The sequence below is a fragment of the Tinamus guttatus genome, unplaced genomic scaffold, assembly GCF_059628265.1.
Source record: "Tinamus guttatus ecotype Peru unplaced genomic scaffold, ASM5962826v1 Tinamus_guttatus_pri_ptg000051l, whole genome shotgun sequence".
In the NCBI taxonomy this organism is placed as follows: domain Eukaryota; kingdom Metazoa; phylum Chordata; class Aves; order Tinamiformes; family Tinamidae; genus Tinamus; species Tinamus guttatus.
In genome coordinates, this window is record NW_028288585.1 from 1,020,527 (window position 1) to 1,044,627 (window position 24,101).

General features: G+C 45.3%; 2 protein-coding genes across 2 annotated transcripts in view; both read left to right on the forward strand.

Annotated features, from left to right (window-relative positions):
- Window positions 1-24,101, forward strand: part of ASRGL1 (asparaginase and isoaspartyl peptidase 1) — a 449,509-nt gene that overhangs the window by 220,582 nt on the left and 204,826 nt on the right. The gene's annotated exons all lie outside the window — the stretch shown is intronic.
- On the forward strand, window positions 7,971-23,672 carry B3GAT2 (beta-1,3-glucuronyltransferase 2). The gene is made up of 4 exons (XM_088539913.1): window positions 7,971-8,525; window positions 18,810-18,954; window positions 23,295-23,443; window positions 23,530-23,672. Exons 1-4 carry the CDS (start codon window positions 7,986-7,988, stop codon window positions 23,614-23,616), a joined length of 921 nt encoding a protein of 306 aa, XP_088396039.1. The 5' UTR covers window positions 7,971-7,985; the 3' UTR covers window positions 23,617-23,672.

Below are 24,101 nucleotides of genomic sequence, written 5' to 3' on the forward strand. Positions count from 1 at the left end.
GGCAGCTATCTGTGCCTGTCAGATCTGTCACATCTGCAGAATGTGTGCATTATGTTCTCTGTAGGAAGGCTGGCTTGAGAATTGGTCTTTCAGGCCTTCAGTAAAGAACAATAAACTTTTCCTTGTTTAAATCCCTAAACATGCAGTGACTCCACTGAGGTCAGGCTTGAGCCCTTGAATATGTAATGGACGGTGTAGTAGATGGATTCTCCAAGTAAACAACCAGCTGAACTGCTAGTGCTGACAACAAACTTTTGGTTTTATGACCATAGGACCCTGTTTGAAGATCGACAACTTACTGGGAGTGATGGGAGCCATCTCACATGTCTTTGCCAACAGGCTGGGCAAGCTCGTAAGGAGAGCTTTAAACTAGGAAAGATGGTGGGAGGAGAGAGTTATGGAAACCAAAAAAACAAAATGGGACTCAAGTGGGGACATGTCCAGCAATTTTACAGCTAAGGAAGTACCTACAAGACAATATTATAGGGAATCCTCTTGCATTCTTCCTGTGAAATCAGCATGCAAGATGCTTCTCTGAAGTGCCTGTAAACAAGTGCATGCAGCATTGAGGAATAAACAGAAAGAAGTAGAGATCCGTGTGTGGTCGCAGGGCTATGATCTTATCACAGTTACAGAGGCAGGGTTGGATAGCTCACAACTGGAATCCTGCCAGGGGTGGATACAAGTTCTTTAGGAAAGACAGATCAGGATGGTGAGGAGGGAGAGTCACGTCTTTTGTGAGAGAGCAACTGGAATGTATGGAGCTCTGCCTATGTGTGGGTGATGAGCAGGAAAGGATTAAAGAGCAGACTAACATTCATTATGCTATGGCAGGTGTTTTCTACAGGCCACTTGAACAGGAAGAGGATGTAGATGAGGCCTTTTACAGACAGCTGAAAGTAGTCTTACAGTCATAGGCCCAATACCTGTAGAAGAACAGCCTGTAACCTTATACCTAGCTTGAGAAATTCCTGATACTCAGAAACTGAGGGGAAACAGCTGTTTTGAGCAAGCAGAAATCTTGCCCACTGGGCATGTCCTGCAGAGAGCCTGGTGGTAGCAGAAGTCTCTAGATGGAGGTGCCTCATGGCCACGCAACCATCTGAGTGGGAGAAAAATGAAAGGAGCTGAGTTGATGTAAAGGAGCTGGGGGTGAAGAAGGCACAGCCATAGCAACTCTTACACCATGCCCGTCCCTTTCCACAGATGTTGGAAAGGCTGCAGCAAATGGAGAGGGGATAAACTGGGGCATGCAATTCCTGGCTAACATTATGGTCCCCGATGACTGTGTCCAGCCAGTGCAAGCTGAAAGTGTCTGCAACATGCTCTAACTTGAAAAATAAATAGATAGATAAATAAATAAATAAATAAATGCCTCTGCAGTCGTACGCAGAGTATTGCCTAATCTAAATGAGATTTCTCTTGCAGGTAAGTGCATATTCACACACTGTTTTCTGACAGTGCATCAGTGCCAGAGCTGGGCATCCTCTGCTGGATGGAGCAGTGCATAAAACTGAAGTAAAGCAAACAGAAAATCGTGTGCCCAGCCCCAACACATCTGGGATGGAAATCTTTGAAGAATGGGAGCAGCAATCAGCAACACAAAAATAAATAAGGCAGTAATCAACTGCAAACAATTCTGGACCAGGACCTAAAGAGAAATGCCTACCCACACACCGTGATACAACTCAGAACATGTCCTGTGCTGCATATTGTGTGCAAAACCATAGGAACAGTCTGAGTCACCCCATGATTGGTACCATCCATCACAAGTTAGAAACTTGTCCTTTGTTTCAGAGCAACACCCAAGGCCTCAAATCAAATGTGACAATTTTTATAATAAGCAGGGCTGAGATGTTTTGCAGCAAAAATCTATCTTTGTAGACAGTCCGTCTCTACAAATGAAACAGGTGTTTGGTTGTGTCCCTCCAGTTTTCAAGAGAATATTTGCTTATCTGGGAGCAACAGTTCCATAAATAATATTTTTACTTGTACATATTGCCTTTCAACAACAGGATTTCCATGGAAATTCTCTCTTTTACTTTTCCTCATAAGATAAAGACCCTGGCTCTCAAGGAATACTTTAACCACCCTGGTATCTGCTGGAGGAACAACACAAAACATATTTGAGAGCATTGATGATAACTTTCTGACACAGGTGATGGGGGAGTCAACAAGGAGAGGTGTACTGCTGGGCCTACTACTAACAAACAAGAAAGGGCTGATTAGAGATGTGAAGGTTGGGATGGCAGAGTTCACGATCGTGTGAGGAGGAAGCAGGGGTAAAAGCAGGATCACTACCATGGACTTCAGGATCCAGATAACTTCTTGAAAGAATCCCATGGGGAATCCCATGGGAAAGAATCCCCTCTACTCAGACTGACCAAGGCTATATCTGGAGCACTGTGTCTACTTCTGGACTCCCCAATACCAGAGAGACATGGAGCTGCTGGAGCCTGTCCAGAAAAAGGTCACTGACACGATGAAGGGCCTTGAGCATCTTTCATATAAGGAAAGGCTGAGAAAGCTGGGACTCTTCAGCCTGGAGAAGACTGAGGGGGGTCTTACCAATGTGTTCATAAGAACTGATGGGTATCTGAGGGGAAGGCGTAAAGAGGATGCGGCCAGACTTTTCTTAATGGTGCCCAGCAATAGGATGGAGAGGCAATAGGCACAAAGCGAAACACAGGAAGGTCCACGTGAACATCAGGAAAAGCTTTATTACTGTGACGGTGACTGAGCATTGGGGCAGGTTGCCCAGAGAGGTGGTAAAGTTTCCTTCCCTGGAGATACGCACAAACCGCCTGGACAGGGTCCTGTGCAATGTTATCTGGGTGGCCCTGCTCGAGGCGGGGGATTGGACTAGATGATCTTTAAAGACCTCTTCCAACCTCAACCATTTTGGGGTTCTTTGGCACTCCTGTGAGAAACAGTGCTGATGCTGTTTTTAGGCTATTGACACATTTTGGTTGACTGCTCAAGAGTAGTCAGCATGGATTCACCAAGGGGAAATCATGCTTGACTAACCTGATAGCCTTCTATGATGGAACCACCAGCTGGATAGATGACGGGAGAGCGGTGGATGTCGTCTATCTCGACTTCACCAAGGCTTTTGACACCGTCCCTCACAACATCCTCCTGGGCAAGCTCCAGAAGTGTGGGATAGATGAGTGCACAGTGAGCTGGATTAGTAATTGGCTGGATGGCAGAGCTCAGAGGTGGTGATCAATGGTGCAAAGTCTAGTTGGAGGCCTGTAGCTAGTGGGGTCCCCCAGGGGTCAGTCCTTGGCCCAGTCCTGTTCATTTTATTCATCAATGACCTGGATGAGGGCACAGAGTGCTCCCTCAGCAAGTTTGCTGATGATACCAAACTGGGAGGAGTAGCTGATACCCCAGAGGGCTGCACTGCCATCCAGAGGGACCTGGACAGACTGGACAATTGGGCAGTGAAAAACCCCATGACATTCAACAAGGCCAAGTGCAAGGTTCTGCACCTGGGGAGGAGTAACCCCAGACACCAGTCCAGGCTGGGGACCGACCTTCTGGAGAGCAGCTCTGCAGAGAAAGACTTGGGTGTCATGGTGGACGACAAGTTGACCATGAGGCAGCAGTGTGCCCTCGTGGCCAAGAAGGCCAACGGGATCCTGGGGTGCATTAAGAAGAGCGTCTCCAGCAGGTGGAGAGAGGTGATCCTGCCCCTCTACTCAGCCCTGGTGAGGCCACATCTAGAGTACTGTGTCCAGTTCTGGGCCCCACAGTACAAGAGGGATGTAGAGCTGCTGGAGAGAGTCCAGCGCAGGGCTACAAGGATGATCAGGGACCTGGAACATCTGCCCTATGAGGAGAGGCTGAGGGAGCTGGGCCTGTTCAGCCTGGAGAAGAGAAGGCTGAGAGGGGATCTGATCAGTGTCTATAAGTACCTCAAGGAAGGCAGTGAGGAGGATGGTGCTGGTCTCTAATCAGTGGCGGCCGCCGACAGAACTAGAGGTAATGACCACAAATGGAAACATCAAAAGTTCCACAGGAACTTAAGGAAAAATTTCTTAACAGTGAGGGTGACAGAGCACTGGAACAGGCTGCCCAGAGAGGTTGTGGAGTCTCCTTCTCTGGAGATCTTCCAAACCCGCTTGGATGCAGTTCTGTGCCACGTGCTCTAGGTGACCCTGCGTGTGCAGGGTTGTTGGACTAGATGACCTCTAGAGATCCCTTCCAACCTTAAGCATTCTATGATCAAGCCAAAAGTTATCATTTCATTAGATGCTAAACAACTAGTGAATGCATAATACTAGACACTAAACTACATATATTTAATTTAGATAAGCCGGTGAGGCTTTTGCCTTCCACATTTTGAGTCACTCTTTATCTGTTTTTACCCATCACAGTAATGAGCCTCATGAAGCACCTTTGCATGCCAGATTTGATTACCCATTTTCAGTTATCACCAGCCGCTGCTGTTGAAAGCAAACAGCCAAATATTCCAAAGCAATGAACCATCCGTGAGTTAAATTTACTCAATTACAGTCATGCAGAATAGAACTATTTTTTTTCTACAGTATTTTATCCATGAGTTAAAAATAATTGTGCATTTTTATATGTTTATCTAACTGTTTTTGCTTCTGTTTCCCACAGAACTGTAATAGTTTTATCGGCTGCAAAGCCTACAAAACAATCAATTTTAATAGCTTTTTCCAAATGCTATCTGTAACTCTGACTGTCTTTCCAATACCTGTAGAAGAACAGACTGTAACCTTATACCTAGCTTGAGAAATTCCTGATACTCAGAAACTGAGGGGAAACAGCTGTTTTGAGCAAGCAGAAATCTTGCCCACTGGGCATGTCCTGCAGAGAGCCTGGTGGTAGCAGAAGCCTCTAGATGGAGGTGCCTCATGGCCACGCAACTGTCTGAGTGGGAGAAAAATGAAAGGAGCTGAGTTGATGTAAAGGAGCTGGGGGTGAAGAAGGCACAGCCATAGCAACTCTTACACCATGCCCGTCCCTTTCCACAGATGTTGGAAAGGCTGCAGCAAATGGAGAGGGGATAAACTGGGGCATGCAATTCCTGGCTAACATTATGGTACCCGATGACTGTGTCCAGCCAGTGCAAGCTGAAAGCGTTTGCAGCATGCTCTAACCTGCAAAATAGATAGATAGATAGATAGATAGATAGATAGATAGATAGATAGATAGATAGATAGAAGCCTCTGCAGTCCTATGCAGAGTATTGCCTAATCTAAATGAGATTTCTCTTGCAGGTAAGTGCATATTCACACACTGTTTTCTGACAGTGCATCAGTGCCAGAGCTGGGCATCCTCTGCTGGATGGAGCAGTGCATAAAACTGAAGTAAAGCAAACAGAAAATCGTGTGCCCAGCCCCAACACATCTGGGATGGAAATCTTCGGAGAATGGGGGCAGCAATCAGCAACACAAAAATAAATAAGGCAGTAATCAACTGCAAACAATTCTGGACCAGGACCTAAAGAGAAATGCCTACCCACACACCATGATACAACTCGGAACATGTCCTATGCTGCATATTGTGTGCAAAACCATAGGAACAGTCTGAGTCACCCCATGATTGGTACCATCCATCACAAGTTAGAAACTTGTCCTTTGTTTCAGAGCAACACCCAAGGCCTCAAATCAAATGTGACAATTTTTATAATAAACAGGGCTGAGATGTTTTGCAGCAAAACCTATATTTGTAGACAGCCTGTCCCTACAAATGAAACAGGTATTTGATTGGGTCCCTCCAATTTTCAAGAGAACATTTGCTTATCTGGGAACAACAGTTCCATAAATAATATTTTTACTTGTACATATTGCCTTTCAACAATGGGATTTCCATGAGAATTCTCTCTTTTACCTTTCCTCGTAAGATAATCTATGCTTAAAGCTAAAAGAAAATGTATTGCATTTACCACCACCCCACCTGACACGCTTGACTTACAACCTCCCAGTCTGCTCTGTAGCATGTGAAAACATCTTACAACAGTTCTGGAGTAAAAACACATGATCAAACAGCCAAGTATCTTGCATCATTATGTTTCAGATGTCATGTACAGTTAGAAACAGTAAATACTATGTTAGCAAATGTACGGAAACATTAAATTTGGCCACCAGATTCCAGGAACACAATTAAAGAGATGGAAGAAAACCAAACAGGCCATCAGAATATCTCCCTGGTGCTGAGTTAGTGTTTGTGCTCCTGTCAAAACTGCAGCAATTGAATTAGCTATTGTAATGCTGCCTTTACTAAGGTCTTATGGCCACAAAGTATTAAGTATTCTCACAGATTGTCTCTGAATATGTACACAAAGTCCACTAGAGAGAGCATTTTTGACTGAAAAAGACTAAACAATCTGTGAGGAATGTCAGTTAAATCCATTCGTTTGTAACCCCTCATTTCTAGGTTCTGCCCCAAAAGGCTTTTTATTGTCCTGACATGGTAATATGGGTTTATAATAGCTAGAAGAGGCTAGCTTTGAATACAATCCTCTGAAATGACTCCTGACTTTCAGATGAGACCAAACAATACTATTATTGCTATGCTGCTTAAATAACATGTGTTTTCATTATTTGAATGAATTCTCTCTGTAAATACTGGTGGATGGTAAATGAGAAAACAGTGGCATGTTTAGTCACTGGAGAGAGATGTTATTTAGTTTGTCGTCCTTTATCCGAACTGCATCAGCACAAAATGGGCAAGTGTAATTTCATGTCTGGGATGTTTTGATTTAGATATATTGAACTGTTTATGCTTGCCACAATCCTCCATATTATTTCATTAATCACACAACCACCCTTCCCTTTCTTCACTAAACATGCTAACTCTAATTATCTCTCTGCTACACAGATGTTTCCTCATTTAGATGTTCAGTGCGTGGTCATGTGTCACCCTCACTTTCCCATGGATTTCAGCCTATATGAAACTGCTTTAATGTCCTTTCTGGGTGTGAACCCTCTGGGTTAATACGACCCTTTAAATAACAAATTGATTGCTAGGGAGATATGAATGATTGATATATACAGTCCTCATTAGCTGTATTTGCTACACACACGCAAATGCGAAGGAAAGCTAAGGAAGGAAAGGAAAGTTTAAGCTAAGGAGGTTGATGAGAAAACATAAAAGATTTCTTTAACCCCTACTATTCCCAGTGATTTTTTTTTATGTTTTCATGATTCAATGTTTTAAACAGATAATTAATGAGAATGTGGCAATTTGTAAATATCAATACTGTGCCTCTGCGTTTTCTGCAACACAAGGATGCAAAAACATAATTCAACTTGTAAACAAGTGCTCAGGTACCACCGCAGGGAATGCTGAGGAAGCGCTTTGCAAACTACTTGCCTGGTAAGAGGCTTCACGAGATGGTTTAGATCATGCATTTCGTGCGCGTTGTGGCACTCGAAGAGCTGCCTTTTGCTCAAATAAAACAAGGACAGGTGCTTATAAAGATCTCGTGTATGATCGACTTCTGAAGAGAAGCTCTCGAGTCGTTTTCATCTCCAGAGAAGAAACAAAGTAAAAGCTGTTTAAAAAAAAGAGAGAGAGAGAGAAAGAAATGAAAGCAACATCCCGGCTCGCATGGCAGAGCCGGGCGCGGCGCGGAGCGGGGCGGGCGGCGCCCCCGGCCCAGCCCGCGGGGACCCTCCTCCCTGCCCGCCCGCCCGCCCGCGCCGCGCACACGCCAGAGGCAGCAGCGGCTCCCGGGAGCCCCCGCCCGCCCGCGCGGGCGATGCAGCAGCAGGGGCGGCCGCTCGCCGGGTAGCCAAGCGCGGCGAGGCACCTGCCCGGGCTGCCGGGGCACGGCGGGACGAGCCGCAGCCGGAGGAGGCCGCCCCGCAGCGCCGTCCCCGCGCGGGCCGGGCCAGGCGGCGCGGGGCGGGCAGCCCCCGCGGGCCGCCCCCGCGGCCGCGCGCTGAGCGCCGCCCGCGCCCTCGTCCCGCCGTGCATGGGGCGGCGGTGAGCGGCGCGCGGGCAGCATGAAGTCGCTGCTGCTCAGCCGCTTCCTGCTGCTGCTGCCCTGGGTGCTCGTCGTCATCGTCGTGCTGGACATCGACAGCAGCCGCGCGCCGCTGCCCGCCCTCGCCCCCCGCAGCAGCAGCAGCAGCGGCGGCGGCGAGGGGCGGCCGGCGGCGGCGCGGGGGCCGCCCGGGCCGGCGCTGCCCACCATCTATGCCATCACGCCCACGTACAGCCGGCCCGTGCAGAAAGCGGAGCTCACGCGCCTGGCCAACACGCTCCGCCAGGTGGCGCGGCTCCACTGGATCCTCGTGGAGGACGCGGCGGCGCGCAGCGAGCTCGTGAGCCGCTTCGTGGCGGCCGCCGGGCTGCCCTGCACGCACCTGCACGTGCCCACGCCGCGCCGCTACAAGCGGCCCGGGCTGCCGCGCGCCACCGAGCAGCGCAACGCCGGCCTGGCCTGGCTGCGCCAGCGGCACCAGCACCTGCCGCCCCCGCAGCCCGGCGTGCTCTTCTTCGCCGACGACGACAACACCTACAGCCTGGAGCTCTTCCACGAGGTGCGTGGCGTGGCGTGGCGGCCCCGCGGGGAGAGGCGGCCGAGAGGGGCCCTCCCGCTGCCCCCCAGGCGCCGCCGTCGGCCGCGAGACGACGGCCGTTGGGGGCTGCCTCCGCCGCGAGGCAACGGCCGTTGGGCGCGCGCGGCCGCTGGCGCCCGTCCCCGGGCCGTGCCCCATCCCCGCTCCTCGGTGCCCCTCACCGAAACTCGGACGCGGACGAGCCCTGACTCCTCGTCCTCCTCCTCCCCGGTCCCTGCGCCTCGCGGCGCCCCGTGCCTCGCCCGGCTCCCGTTCACGCTCCCCGGCGTTTTCTTTTCCCCAACTTGGCCGTGCTGTTTTCTCACTCTCCCGTCGAGCGAGGCGGGTCTGGGCGTTGTGTAACGGACCCGGTGTTTTGTTGAAGCTGGGAGGAAAGGCGCCCGTCTTTGATACTTTCTTTTTCTTTCCAGGCTGTATCTTCTGCCTTGTAGGGCAAACCCGCAGCAGGAGTCACGATCCTGCGGGGTTTCACTTGCCATCAAGGAGTTACCCTGAACCTGCTCCCGCACAAGCTGTTGCTCGGTCTTTTTGAAGCTTTTCATCCTTAAAAGCAGCCAACAGTTCTATATAATGGCCCAACATCCTCTCCAGAGGCTCTGTTGTAAAGGGACATGGACATATTTTCTCTGTAGTGAAGTGCTTGTTCCTTTCTGGTGGAAACTGGCAAATGCTTGGGAATGAAATTATCCCTTTTTCTTTCTGATTTCCCACCCACAAGAAAGAGCGAGGTTTAGTTAGAGGACATAAAACAGCAGAGGAGAGATTGTGCATCCGTGCCATGGCAGGAGAAGAAGGGAGGGAGCAGTGGGCTGCATCGGCAGGCAGGGACTGAGCAGGAGGTTAGACAGGCTGAGGTCGGTGTCTTTCACTGGTGAAAAGTTTGTTATTTAGTAGTGTGCACCAATGTTCTGTATTTTGCAAATACTGCGTTTCCTCAAGTGCTTTACAATTCGTAGGTTAAAATGAATGTGGCGTGCAGAGGTGCAAGGACCCAAGAGCAAGTTGTTTTAGGAATGCTTATGTTGACTTGTGTTTAGATTCATAGTGCATCAGTCCTGTTTGCAGTATTTTGACAGGTGCACGATGCCCATTCAGCAGGGATGCCCTAGTTTCTTTCGGAGTTTGGCATTTGGCATGGGAGCTGCTAATTTGAAGATCTTTGCCTGGGGGCTAAACCTCTGTTATAACAAGATTTCCTTTAAATCTCATGGCTGGGCTTAGCTGGTTATAATACAGAGCAATTGCATATGCTGATTTTTGGTAGGATGGCAGTGTCCATCTTTATTCAGGGATGTAAAATTGGCTTGTTCCTATGGAGTCTGTGAGCTGATGGAGAAAATGAGTAGGCTAGAATGCGTAGCATGGACAAAAGATATTTGGAGAGGAATCTCTACATTTTCAGAGTACAAACGTCTAGGGCAAATTAAATGGACAGTATTGACAAGCACAGTGCTCGAGTGACTCGCAGCTACTGAAAAGGCAGAGTCAGTTCTGTTCTTTCGTTATTTTCCACACTTTGCTTCTAATTGCAGTGGATGGTGAAATAAAAGGATATGAACTACCTTTCTAAAGAGCTCGGCTGTGAATTCAGGAAAGCAGGTAGCCAATCTGTCTGAAGAGTAAACCTTGAAGATTGCAGGCACAGCAGGCAACCTGTGTTTATTTTTGCTAAGTGGGATGCTAACCTTACATGTAGAGCTAAGGCTTCTCTTCGACCAGGCTTCAGCTGCTAGAAAAGATGTTCTTAATCTGAATCCTGTGTTCACAGGCAAACAGGTATATGTGGTTTGAGTTCTTCCTGTGAAATGTAATGGTTGGAAGGCTCTATTACTGAGGTGGATGGAAAAAGATTTTTTTTCTTCTGTTATTTGTATATCCCTAGAGTAATCTAGAGATAGTATAACAGCTACATATGTAAGACATATCTCTGGAACAGTAGCAAAAATAACAGAGTGGATTCCTGCCTGTATCTTGGCCTGGCAAAATTAAAAGAAGTCAAACAGATATTGCCAACTCAATGTATCCTTATGATGAGAGGAGTGATACATTTGGAGAGAGAGAGTAGGTTTTCTGGTTCCTTTTTTTTTTTTTTTCCTCTCCTGTCCTCCTTGGAATATTATTTCTTGTCAAAAATAAATAAAAAAAATCACTGTTTTCATGAATTTTGACTTGACAGCTCTGAAGTGGGAATTGATTGATTTATGAGGGTAAACTGTGCTTCTCTCCCCCGGGCATGAAGAGAACAGCTTCAGAACACATCACATGAAGTCTGGTAGTAATTCCTTTCATGCAAGTGGCGCTAGTGATGCCTGAGAGGGATTTTTTTTTTCCTGTATGCTGTTTCTTACTCTACTGGGCACGATTCTCCAGAGCTGCAGTTGCCTAATCCATGATACCAATGGAAATCTAATTGAACTGTAGGCTGCCTGCTTGGAAGAGTAGTATAAATAGAGAGCCGGGGGCAGCAGCTCCTGATTCTGATCCTGCTGCTCTCATTGCCTGGTAGGGTGTCTTTGAGTAAGTTAGTCCCTGGCAGGGCAGGAGACTTGCAGCTTCCACACTGGTGGTGGGAACTAACCTTGGTTTTGTGCTGGTTTCGTGGTTCTAGCCAACTGTGACAGAAGTGTTGGCATTAGGTGTGTGGGTTGCTTGTTTGCTGAGAGAGAAAGTGTTACCATAGAGCAGCTGCACCAGGGAACTGCACATGAGTAAAGGACCAGGCTTAAGGCAGCTCCTGCGCTGTGGGTTTCCCCACTCCCCTAGCAGAAGATGCGGCCTTTTTAGGAAAGCAAGAACAACAAAGGCTTTACTGTGAATGGAGGTATATAAGCTATAAGGACACGCTCCAAAAGCAACTTGCTTTGATGTAAGGTGCCATGGGACACTCCTGAGAGCTTTGGACTCAGAAATTCCAATCTCTGCCCTAAGTACTTGAAATGTGCTTACTGCTATCATATCGCTATCAGGTGTATTGGTATGTGGTGCGCTTGGCAAAGAGGAGGTGCTTTATGGAGGCTCCCTGCCCCCAAATTACTGTAGTGTTTTGTTTTTTCTTCTTGAAAATTCCACCATCTGCAGTAAATTTGGAATCCCGCGGCGCTGTTTATAATTGTTATTCTTCAAGACATATGGCATGTGTGCATAGGTTAGTTTTTGACTGGCAAAAATATGTCTTCAGAGTCAAATTGAGCAGAGTCTGAGCAGGTTTACCTCTAGTTTCTAGAATGTGGCATGTATTTTGTTTGCCTGCTGCCACACAGCGTTAAGCGTAGGCTCAGCTGAGCACGTTGATATGTCAGCCTAAGCTTTTCTTCCCTGAAAAGGCTACAGGGAGAGGAGCCATCAGTTCACAATTATAAAATACTTTGGAGTTTTGCTAACTGGAGTAACAGTATTGATGACAAAATAATTCCAGGAGTGGAAGTTTGCCCTAGAAGTTATGGATAACTCTTTCCACTTGGGAGTTTATCAGTGTTCAAGTGAAGAATCATACTTCTACTTTAATCTTCATGGTTCTGGTGTACTGTCTTTGGTCATTTATTCTCCTGGGATGCAAAAACTAGATTTCCCCCCCCCCCCCCCGCTTGCATATTATCTATCCATCTGGAGATCCATCTTGCCATCAGAAATAGTCCCTGTTCTGGAAACAGTCCAGTCCAGTCAGTTGCACATCAGGCTGTGTTCCTAATACAGCCAGTGAGAGGGCTAAAATCCGCAGTACATTATTTGATTTGCTTTCCAGATGTTTAAATGTGAATCACCAGTGCTTCTTCCTATAGTTTGTCGGCTGGTCCTTTTGGAGTGACACTGTGCCGTGGTTTCTGCTGTGTTTGTGCTTCATCTCTCCCCTGAGTGCAAGTTAGTGCAGTGTTGTGACTGATGCCTAGCAACTACCAATTTTATATTTTAGGCTTGCCGAAAGAAAACCTGAGATAAGGCTGGCATGCCATCTTCAGGGAGAGACTTTTAAAAGTGAGATCAGTGTAAGCCCTGGAAACAGAAGATACATAGTCGAAATTCCACTTCCCTTAGCACTTCACTCCTTCACGGGTTTGCAGGTCTTGGTTACTTTCTCTGCCCTTTCTGTATTTTGAATAGTTGACCAAAGGCTGCCTCTTTCTTGCATGCTTATGTGCGCAAGTTGGAGGAATCGGTATCGGAGGTCCAGTCTGCTGTTGACTACACAGAGACTCTGCTGAAGCCTGTGGGGTGAGTGTGGACTGCTTAAGGAGTACAAAGGAGTGATGATCTTTACAAATACAAGAAGGTGAACTTGATACATTTGGAAGTCCATTGATTTTTAGAGCTTCCCGTCTAACGCCTTTGCTCCCATGCCTACACTGAGAAGCAGGAAGAATTGAAGTGCTTAAATCTAAAACCGTGATCCATGATCTCCCTCAGTGCCAACCCTAGCCCTTTGGGCACTGGGGTCTAAGGTTTTGTAACAAGGTTTGTGAGGTGCCTGAAGAAGCCACGTGCAGTATCTACCCCTGTCCTACCTGAGTGTGAGCCGAGGATGCACAGGCTGGATGTCCTTAGAGGTACTCACCCTGCAGGCCATTTCAGATACAGGCTTGCAACACTGAGTTCAAAGTACATCTCAGCATTATCATTTCTAAGGAGACAAAAAAAAAAAAAAAAAAAAAAAAAGGTAGTGGTGCATGCCCTTTATGCAACGGTTCAGTACTTAGCCCACTTGCCCACGAAGTTGGAGAGCAGAATTCAAACTGCCATCAGTGACCCCTGAGCAAGAGTGCCCTAACTATGGCACTATGCTTGGATCTGGGGAGGGGATAGGTAGGTGGCATCCTGCCCCGCTCTTGAAACTGAAGCAGTCTGCAGAGGAAACACAAGATTCTTGGAGCCCTGTAGAAGACAAGACGCAACGTGAATCTGGTCGGTAAAGAGGACATATGGCTCGAGCGCCCATCCCGTGGAGCAGACGACGAGTTGCGCGAGTGATCCAGCTCGAGTGATTGTAATCTCTGCCCTTCACACTCTCCAGGGCTGTGTATGCAGGTACTTGGTGTTCCAATTGCCATTAATAAAGCCTGTGCTTTGGAAAAATCCTTGTTAGTGAAAATACAAGAGTTATTTGCCGTCATCGCATGTCCCATAGGCATCTGATGGCCACGCGCGGTATCTATCAGCCATACCCAGACTTCCTTACTTTCTAGAGGGCTTTCTGGGTCCACGTGCTGCTGCTTAATTGTTATTTCACTCTAGACAAGAACTAAGTTTGGTGGGTGTTTCCTTTCAGAGGTACCTCTCACTGTGTGTTGAAAGCCCCCCTGTGCTATGCACTTTCTGCAGGGAACTTGTGAGCTCACTCACCTTTACTAAGTGTTGGTCAAGTGCACATACGGGACACACATCCAGGGGGTGTTACATGTTACCCAAGTGCATTTTTTCATGAAGCAACAGGCTTTCAGTGCACATATTTTCAGGGTATCAGGTGTTCTTTGTTAAAGCCTTGAATTAATTTATTGACTGTATGTGGGACACAGCACTTCTAAGTTGCTACGTTATTCACAGAGTCAACACAAAACACCAAAAATAGCCCAGCTCATTCTCTCTCTAGGAGCTTGTGACCTGATACAATGATCTGAGAAACTGATTGCAATTTTTTTCCCACTGATTTGAATAGCTTCTGAATTAAATCTTAATTGAGAAGAGTTGTCAAAATGAGTTGTGTGAGTATATGAGTTGTCAAAAAAATCTCAGTAAAAGATTTTGAAAGTGAAGATTAGCACTTTCATGAAAAATTCACACTGCTCATGAATTTTGTTCCCCATTAGCAGAAGAAGGCTTTTCCTTCCAAGGAAATTTTTGGGGTTAGATAGGGGTCTTATAGATATGAGCAGTTGGAAATTGAGATTACACTTCAATTTTCCCTTGAACATCCTTGTAAAATATTTTGAGAGCAACTCAAAAATGCAGCACAGAAGAAGTGAGTATTTATTATGTATTCCGACCCTATATATAGGGTATTTAGATTAAGATAGTTATTTTTTTTAAAAAAAAAATCTTCCCTCTGTCTTAAGTGAATATATTTATTGTAAATTTTTAAAGCAATATGAGTGAATCTGTTTGTCTTTCACAAACATGAAGATCTTTCGTCACATCTTGTTGGAGCTGGTTGGAAAATCAGACTGTTGCTAGTCTTAAAAATAAGTCAGTGGCCTAGACAGAAGTAAGTATTAGCTGGCTGTCATTAGTTATTTTCCTCGTAATAAAAAGATCCAAATATGAGTTAGCAGTGCATTAAATACCTTTCTAGATTATAAATGATTTAAGAGTACGTGGCAGTTCTTAAATGCATACTGACGTTCCTCCTGCACGCAGGCATGTAAGAACTGGGCTGAAAAGGTTGGATTAGGAAAGACTGGTGGAGAAATAATGAATTAGCTTTAAAATGAAAGGAACAAGGGAAAATAAAAAGGATTTGAAGCAGATAAATCAGAAGGAGTAACTCTGGATTACAAGGTACCAAACACTGTCTGTTTCTGTGTCTTATTTCCACCCGTGAAACTGTAATCTACTGTGGTGTTCAAGGTGGTGAGCAGCTCCTCAGGGGTGTGTTGCATGATGTGGGAACACCTAACACAGGAGGATAACGAAGCAGCACAAGAAGAAGAGTAAGTAGGAGAGTCGAAAGCAAACATGAATAATGGATGTTTGGGAAGTTTTCTCATTCTAGCAAAATTTAGTGCAGTTTTCTCCTGCAGGGAAGCAGTATTGAAATCTATGCCCATGGATGATGTCAATATTAGTTAGAAGCATTAATCAGTTGTATCCAATTTATAAAATGTTGTGCATTTTGTATGTGGAGATAGGGAGAGATTAATCTATTCCCCCTATTCAGTGTGGATGGGATAAGAATCAGCAGATGAAGTTCAAGATAGATATTTAGGAAAAGCTTTCTGAAGTCAGGGCACTGGATCAGATCATCCTGAGGCTTGAGGAGCTTTTATTGTTTGGTGTCTTTAAGAACAGATGAGAGAAACACTTGACAAGAACAGTTTAAATGCCATCTATCAGCGTGGAGAGGTGTGAAGGGGCTAGATAAGTGACTGACAAATTTCTTTGGTTTGCAGACACTTGCTGCGAGTTTTCCTGGGGAAATGAGTTTACCGACAACAAGCTGCTTTTTGTAGTTCTCTCTGAAGCCTGGGAGAACCGCTGGGCTGTCAAACCACTGTCACAGTTTTCTGAGCTCCGTAACCCTGTTGAAGTGTTGGGAAGCGGAGGCAGAGGCTCCATTTCGTGGCTCTGTTTGGGGCGCGGGCAGCACGCCGTGGCAGATGAGCTCTGCTGACTAGTGCAGTCACGGAGATCTGGGGGAGGCAGAATCCAGCTCTGAGCGACACCGAGTGGTGCAGCGAGCCCAGGAAATGGTCTCTAGGGGCGCTTCAGCCCGCAGCATTTCCTCCCCCCAGGAGCTGCATCTTGGTAATAAAGCACTGGAGTTTTGTGTATGAATCTCCTGAAACCCCAGTGGGATGGGAGGGTGAGTGTGGATGATAACCTGTACACTGACCATTATGGATTGCAAATTACACAAGGGCTGAAGTGACAGAGAAAGAAAGAAGGAAAAAAGCTTCCTGCATGTGGCAGCCAAAGGCTCTGAGAACTTTGAAACCCGGATAGAAACACATCAAGCTCGGGCCGCAGACGCGCCGGGAGGGCTGGTCCAGCTGGGAAGCCTTTCCACTGCAGCAAGGGCAACCGTATTTCCTTCTCTCTGTCATTTAGGCTTTTATCTTTTCTTACTGGCTTGGCATCTCCCATGTCCATCAGTCCCACACACCCCATGTCTTATTAAGTAGTTTTTCTTGACTGACTGATGAGTTGCTATTTTTAGCAATGCTTTGATGACTGTCTTTTATTGCTCTGCTTCATTTGCTGCATTTTTACTGGTTACTTTCTAAGTAAGTGAGCCTTGTATTACTACTGTATTCACTACAGACTACTCATTACCTCATTTGGATTTCTCTTGTCATTCATTCTGCTTCTCCTCTTCATTTTCTAGCCCATTCCTCCTCTACTTCTCTTTTTGGTTTATTTTACAGAGCCTCCCCTCATCCTCCATCTTCCCCCAGCCAGTACATCCCTCTCGTCTGGTGTCCTGACCCTTTTCTGATAACCACGAAGTAAAGAGAGAAGAAAGCATTTCCAGAGGGAGATTTCCCCTATCTTAGGACAGCTGTCTAAGGCAGGCAGGATGAATCACATCAGGAGGCTGCTATCTCTGTTCATTAACTATAGTCACTCCAAACAGCCAGCACAGACTAGATGTCTGGCTTGCACGAATTAAGTGAGATAAATCAAGTTCATGTAAACTGCTGGAGCTCAATATGCTGAATATTAAGACAATGTGCTACTGTACATTCAAATATCAGGTGGAGGAGTCATTTAGGAAGCTGTCGATGTAACTTACAGGATTTTGGAAGTTGTTTAACCCACAGCAACAAATCTATTTAGAATTAATATGTTTTTTAGAATTACCTTCTTATGGCCCAATTATTGATAGCATCAAATTCCAGGTAAAAGCTGACCTTTGAATACAAATGCGGTTTTCCTCTCATCCTGAATGAACACAGCCTTAATACATCAATATGTTAAATACAATAAGGATGTTCTCAAAGGATTAAAAGAAATATCCCTACTTTCATCTACCTTGCATATCCGGAGGCTGTAATTAGCATAAATACAGGTATAGGTGTGCTCTTTCGCTTTGTACTTTAAGAGTATTTTAAATATACTTTTGAAACCCTGCATATCTCATTCTCCACAAATCTAACATTTGAGAGGATAGAGAAAAAAAGGTATCACAGGACAAAATAAAGAGCTCTGTAAATATTTAGTTTCTTTCGATATCTGGTAGTCTTGCTGACTTACAGACACTGAGATGGACCCAAGACTGAGAGTGCTGAATCTTCTCGGACCATTTCGTACTGCTTTCATGAGTCAGTGGTATTGTCTTGTTTGACAAGAATGCTCCTGTTTCTTTACTTGGGCAGGTATTGGTATGGGAATGCTAGTAGGACAAACAAGTAAAATTTTACATATTTGTAAGATGAGTGCTGGGAAGGGGAAAGGGATAACCTTTCCCTAAGGGACAGGCCTCAGCTATGCTAGAATACAAACTTGTTTTAAAAAACAAGCTGAATGAAAGCTATCTATCTCACACTGAAAGAGTTCAGGTCGATACGTGCTTACGCAGGATTGTATGTAAGAATGCCAGTGAAAACAGTGGCAGTTAATTTAGTTAGCGTGCATCCTCCTCCAGGCAACTTTCTGTCTCAGTTCTGGGGTTGTGCTCTCAGTTCTCATGCCAGTGTCAGTGACTTTCCAGTGGGAGCCGCACGTTGGGGTTCTTGGCATGTGATTTTTCTCACCAGGGAATGTGAATTCATTGAATCTCAGTCATACTTTTTGCTAGAAAGTAATTCTCTTATAACTATTAATTCCTCTAGGTTAGATTAGGACTGCATTTCCAGCTACTGAACGAACAAACACAACCATCCTGATCAACCTGTGGGTTTTTTTTTTCTTCTTCATTTCCAGAAACATTTACAGTATACCTAGAAAAGACATGAAATGTTAAAAAAAAAGTCAAAACAATCCCTTTTCAATCTTTTTTTTTAAAAAAATTATTATTATGAGCCTTTACTAGATCAAAGCTACATCTTTTGGGTAAGTCTGGTATGGTGCAGCAATAGAAAGAGCTGTGTGTCAGAATTTTTTGCACTCTGTATTTATTTGCTACTGGTTACAACTAATTATGCATGTCTTAATGAAATACTTTTAAAACATTATGATCATGCTTATTCTCACTGCGTATCTCTAATGTATAAACAACTTCTGGAAATAAACTTACTGAAAAAATATTATGTTCTTGCAGAGAGGAAAGATCTATTATAGATACATCTATAAATATCCAAATGAACAAAAAGGGAAACAGGTAGTATTTTTTCATAGCTTTAAAAAAAATTGCTCTAACAAATAATAGGGCATTTTCAATAGAATTAAAGTGTCTCCCGGCCAGAGATCTGGCGTGGGAATGCTCACCTTTCACGTACTTATTTTGTCAAGCTGGATTGCTTTCCAACACCTGGGATTGACTCCTAATGTTAAGACTTTCCCTTGACACTTAGGAGAAGGGAAAAAGCAGCCTGCCAGGAAAGCTGAGGTGGGAGTGGGGACAAGTGGGTGACAGTGTCACTGTGCTGCCTCCCGCAGATGCGCACGACCCGCAAGGTGTCCGTGTGGCCCGTGGGCCTCGTGGGCGGCCGGCGCTACGAGCGGCCCGTCGTGGAGAACGGCAAGGTGGTCGGCTGGTACACGGGCTGGAGGGCGGACCGGCCCTTCGCCGTCGACATGGCGGGTAAGGACGGCGCCGCGCGGGCGCTCACGCAGCTCCCACGCCAGCTACACGCAACACGTCGCAATGTAACCGCTTGTGAGACTTCCGAAGTGCAGCTGGCATATGCAGCCCCTCTGGCTCTGAACATCCTGGAAGTCTCAGCTTACCTGTTTTACTTGGTTAAGCTCTGCTTGGTGATAGCCAAACATGCTTTCACTTGTTTTAATTTTATGGGGCAGCTTGTCTGTAATGGTGTATGAATTGTTTATCTATCTAAAACTAGTTAACTGTAAGTAATTTACCTTTTTTTTTTTTTTTTTCTGGAAAGTCCCTGCTTTTCATTGCAGCAATACCAGGCAGTATAAATGAAATCCTTTTTAGTTGTGAATGCTACTTATGAAGTCACAGATTCACAGAATTGTTAAGCTTGGAAGGGCCTCTAGAGATCATCTAGTCCAACCCCCCTGCACAAGCAGGGACACCCAGAGCACGTGACACAGGGTGACATCCAGGTGGGTTTTGAAGATCTCCAGAGAAGGAGACTCCACAACCTCTCTGGGCAGCCTGTTCCAGGGCTCTGTCACCCTCACAGGAAAGAAGTTCTTCCTCACATGGAGGCGGAGCTTCCTGGGTTTCAGCTTGCACCCAATACTCCTTGTCCTATCACTGGCCACCACCAAGAAGAGTTTGGCCCCATCCTCCCTACATTCTCCCTTCAGGTACTTGAACATATTGATCAGATCTCCTCTCAATGTTATCGTCTCCAGGCTAAACAGGCCCAGCTTGCTTAGTCTTTCCTGATATGATAGATGCTCCAGTTCCTTAATCATCTTCATCGCTTTATGCTGACTCATTTTTGGCTCGTTATTTGTAATGACAGTGACAGATGTAGATGAACACAGTTCGAAACAGTGGGCTTAAGAGCCCTGACAGCTAGAGCCTAGTAGATGGAGGCAGAGATGTTTCAAACCTGAGCTAATCAATCTTCTTCTGTGAAAGCAGCCTGCCATGTAGCGCTGCTGGACTGTCAGCCCTGGCTTGGACACTCACTGGGATTTATTCACACCTGCCAACTAAATCACCAGTGAACACAACTCTGATCCTTGCTGTAGCAGCAGCTTGTGTCCCAGAATACAATATCTGTGCTTAAGCGTAATCGGGAAGAGGAAGGAGAAGGAAAAGGAGGATGATGAGTACAAGAAACAGGGAATAACCAGCCATTTTCTTTCACTTCAAACCCCTCATGTTTTAGGAATGAGGAAAGTAGAATGCTTTTCAACGCAACAAAAAAACTTTACATACAGAAATATTTGATGAAAAACGGGTGTAATTAATTGCTTAAAAACAGTAACAGGAGGACTAATGGCAAGAATATGAACAACTGATTTTTTTTTGCACTGTAGAAGGATTTCAAGTCAATGGTATCACCTGATGTGAAAATATTTGAGCATCTCTGTAGTGCTACAGAAGTGGTTACTTCTTGCGGGTACTGTGAGCATGTTAGTACTGTCCATAATTCAGTAGCAACAGACAAAAACCAGTTCCACAGCATTAGCCCAGGAGCCCAGGGCTAGCACAAGAGGGGGAAGCCCCGTTGAGTTCGTTGGCGGTCAGCCCAAAGCCCCTATGGGGTCAGCTTCGCGGAGTCATTTTTGAAACGTCCTCTCACATTGAATCAGTTAAGTAGACACTGGTTGTTTCTTTTGAGGAGTTGTTAGTGGCTGAAAACAGTTACTCTGCTATCCGAAACTGTGTTTAGAAAAAAATAGCAGATGTTTCCCATGTTGCTGCTTCTCTGGCAAATGGGCCCAATGAGCCAGTTAGTTTGTTCTGTAAGTTCCACTTTGGTTTTAACTGTGGGTGGTTCATGGAGTTTGGCACAGACTTCCATACCACTTTGGGGAGGAAGGTGGAAATTAGGTACCACAAGCAAAAAGTGACAACGACTGAAGAGGAGAGGATGCGAAATAAGAGTGGGAGACGTTTGTTAACAAGAGGGAGAGTGTTTATAGGGTAGAGAACAAGGAGGTGCAGGAGAAGAGAAAGGAGGAAAGGCAGCACAGGGAGGCAGAGGCCAGGCACCTGGGCACTCAGGAGAGGGGGGCTCCCCACAGCAGAAGCAGAAGATAAAACCCTGTGACAAATCACCACGAACGCGCGACCTTTTTTTTTTTTCTCCACGCTGCTCAGCGCAGGAGAGGGCAATGCTGGTGTTAAAGCAGTGAAGGGCAAGGAACAGGGCGGCTCTTGCTGCCTGAGAACTGATGTGACTCCCCGCACTCTGTGGGACAACAAGCCCTCCTGTGCTCAGGGTTAAACACGGTCCTCTTGCTGAAGAGGCCGCCAAGGCTGCGGCTCCGAGTTCTGAGTGCTGGCCCCGGAGCACAGGACCCGGCACCTGCAATATGTTCGTCTGCCTCTTCTATCCTCTGTAGCCTCTTTAGTTTCATAAAATTCAGAGCTTAAGTGGAGAGACAGAGTAGCAAGACAAAAAAGAAAAAAAAATATTCTAGGGTATATCTACATTTGTTTTCAAGACAGTGCTAAAAAGTAATGCTAAGAGGTATTTATTGTTAGCTGAAATCATCCTGCCCAAAGTAATTTGGAAATATGCATTTTACCTAATGCAGTTGAAGAAGATTTTCACATTTCCTGTTGAAATCATCACTTAGTTATGTTCTGCAATAAATATTATTGGTACTATTAATACTGCTTTTAGTCTTCCATGATAATAAATGGTTTAATTAAACAGAACTAAGCAAAATCCTATACCTACTGTATTAAGATTATAGAAGATGGGCTCTTACACACTGCAAGATCAAATTCCCTAGGAAGAAAAACCATCCTCCAGGTACAGATAAACATGCCCCAGAGGCTGGGATGGGAAGCAAGCTGTCTTTCCAAAAATGCAGTCCTCACACTTTCAAAGTATTTCCAGAATCTTGGTTCAAAAAGAACTGAGGGAAAACAGTTAAAAAAAAAAAAACTAATAATCTTCTTCAACGATGAGAACATAGGAAGTATGCACCTTAGTCTAAACAAAATACAACACAAAACAGACTTCCTTTAAGCTTCTTTGGTTAGTATTTCTGTCTGATTGAACAGAATTAGTTTATCTGAACCAACACCACAAGGTCTGTTTTCAGAGACACCCATCTGCACAGAATCCAAGATTTCCAGCAGAACCGCCGGTTCCACAGGAGGGAGCCCAGGAGTGACCACACGCGCAGGGGCTGCAGGGAGCCCAGTTTGGGGCACACTAAGTGACGCTACAGAACTTTTTGTGACTCCTTCCTGCCTAGGAGGGTTCCTTCTTGCCAAAACGCAGAAGACTGCAGCTTAGCAGGCAAACAGTTTCTGCAGCTGTTTTCCCCGATAACAGTGCTGATATCAAAGTACATCTTTTCCTCTTCAACTATTACCAGCTTAAATCTTAAATGTTAAATCTTAAAAATCTTATAAGTTTTAAGTAAAATAGATACCAAAACCACGGTGCTAGTACTACTGTGATAACATGACAACTGGAGCCACTCTGAACTGACTAAGGAATTTCACTGATAGCCTTGGCTATTACAGAGCTAGGAGTGTTTTTTCTTCCCAAGTGGGAAGGTTCAGGTAACACATGAGTCTGAAGCTACCGAACCCTACTGGGTTTCTGGAGGAGAGGTCTATGGATCCATCGCAGTTCCTCGGGGAGAGTCAAGCTGTGCAGAGCGGCCCTTTCTGAGTTCACCTCCTCCCTGGGGCGCCCGGTAGCACTTGGGGAACCGCAGCCGGTGGCAGCCCGGCCTTGTCCTTGACACGACGTTAGGGAGTCATATTCAAAAGGCTGAGAGAACTACATACAAGACAAATATTAATTTGACTTGTCTTTCAGCAATAATATTCTAAAAACTCTCTAAAGGCTAACTGCCCACAGTAATCATGATTAAGTTACTGTTATTTTATTCCATTTTTCTTTTTTGACTCTCGCCTTTATTACCCAGAAGTGTAGGTACTGTGCGAGTATCTTTATTTTAGCTGAAAGGCAGTTTTATTTCTTAATTAGAAGTAGGAAGGGAGGATACACTCTGAGATCTTAGCAATACTTGACTTTCAGACAAAATATGAAAATGAACAAAACATGTAGAAGGTACCATGTAAATAAAAAAAAATTCTCCATCTTCACAACAGAAAGCAAAACAATATAGTATGTATAGCCTTACCAACTACTGTCTGTCCTTGTAAAGATTGAAATTACATGTTTTTAAAAGCAGATGAGACAAATGGAAATAAAATTTCTAGGATTAAATATAAATTGCATAGAAATCTAATAATGTAAAACCTAGAAGTTTTTCTTAATCTGTTTTTTTTTTCTCAAGGATTTGCTGTGAGTCTCCAAGTGATTCTGTCACACCCCAAAGCTGTATTCAAGCGTCGCGGTTCTCAACCAGGAATGCAGGAATCTGATTTCCTAAAACAGATAACAACAGTGGAGGAACTGGAACCAAAAGCAAACAACTGCACAAAGGTACTAACTTGCACACTTCCTAACAAGCTTCTGTATCAGCTTTGTAGATTACCGAGCGCTGTACCAACAGGGATGCTCTTTTACAGGTTCTCGTATGGCATACACGAACAGAAAAAGTAAATCTAGCTAATGAGCCCAAATACCACCTGGACACAGTGAACATTGAGGTATGATCTGGAGACGCGCAGGAGCCGAGCGCACCGCGGCTGCGGCACGGGGCGGCGGAGCCCGGCCAGCTCCACGGGCGGCTCCGCGGGGAGAGCTCCTACTGCTGCCTGGCGGGCCGGTGTGCAAACAACACAGCTCTCCTGTGCCCTGCAGATCGGCCGGGTGTGCTTCCTTCTAACGTGTTTGCATGCGTTTCTGAACTTGGTCTTAAACTGACACTTACCTTTGTTTTAAGGCTGTTTCCACGTAGTAAAAACAATCGAGAGACAAACATGACTGCAATGGAATATTTTCAAAATCATCGTTTATGTATATAGTTTTTGTATTTATCCAGCCTAACGGTGTAATTATAAACTGATTCTAAATCACAAGCTGTTGACCACCAATATTTATGTAAATGAATCCTCCAAATTGAATATGTTTTCCTTCATTAAAAAACAAACTTCTTGATGGAAAAGTGATCAAGAAGGTCATACAATCATGAAATAAA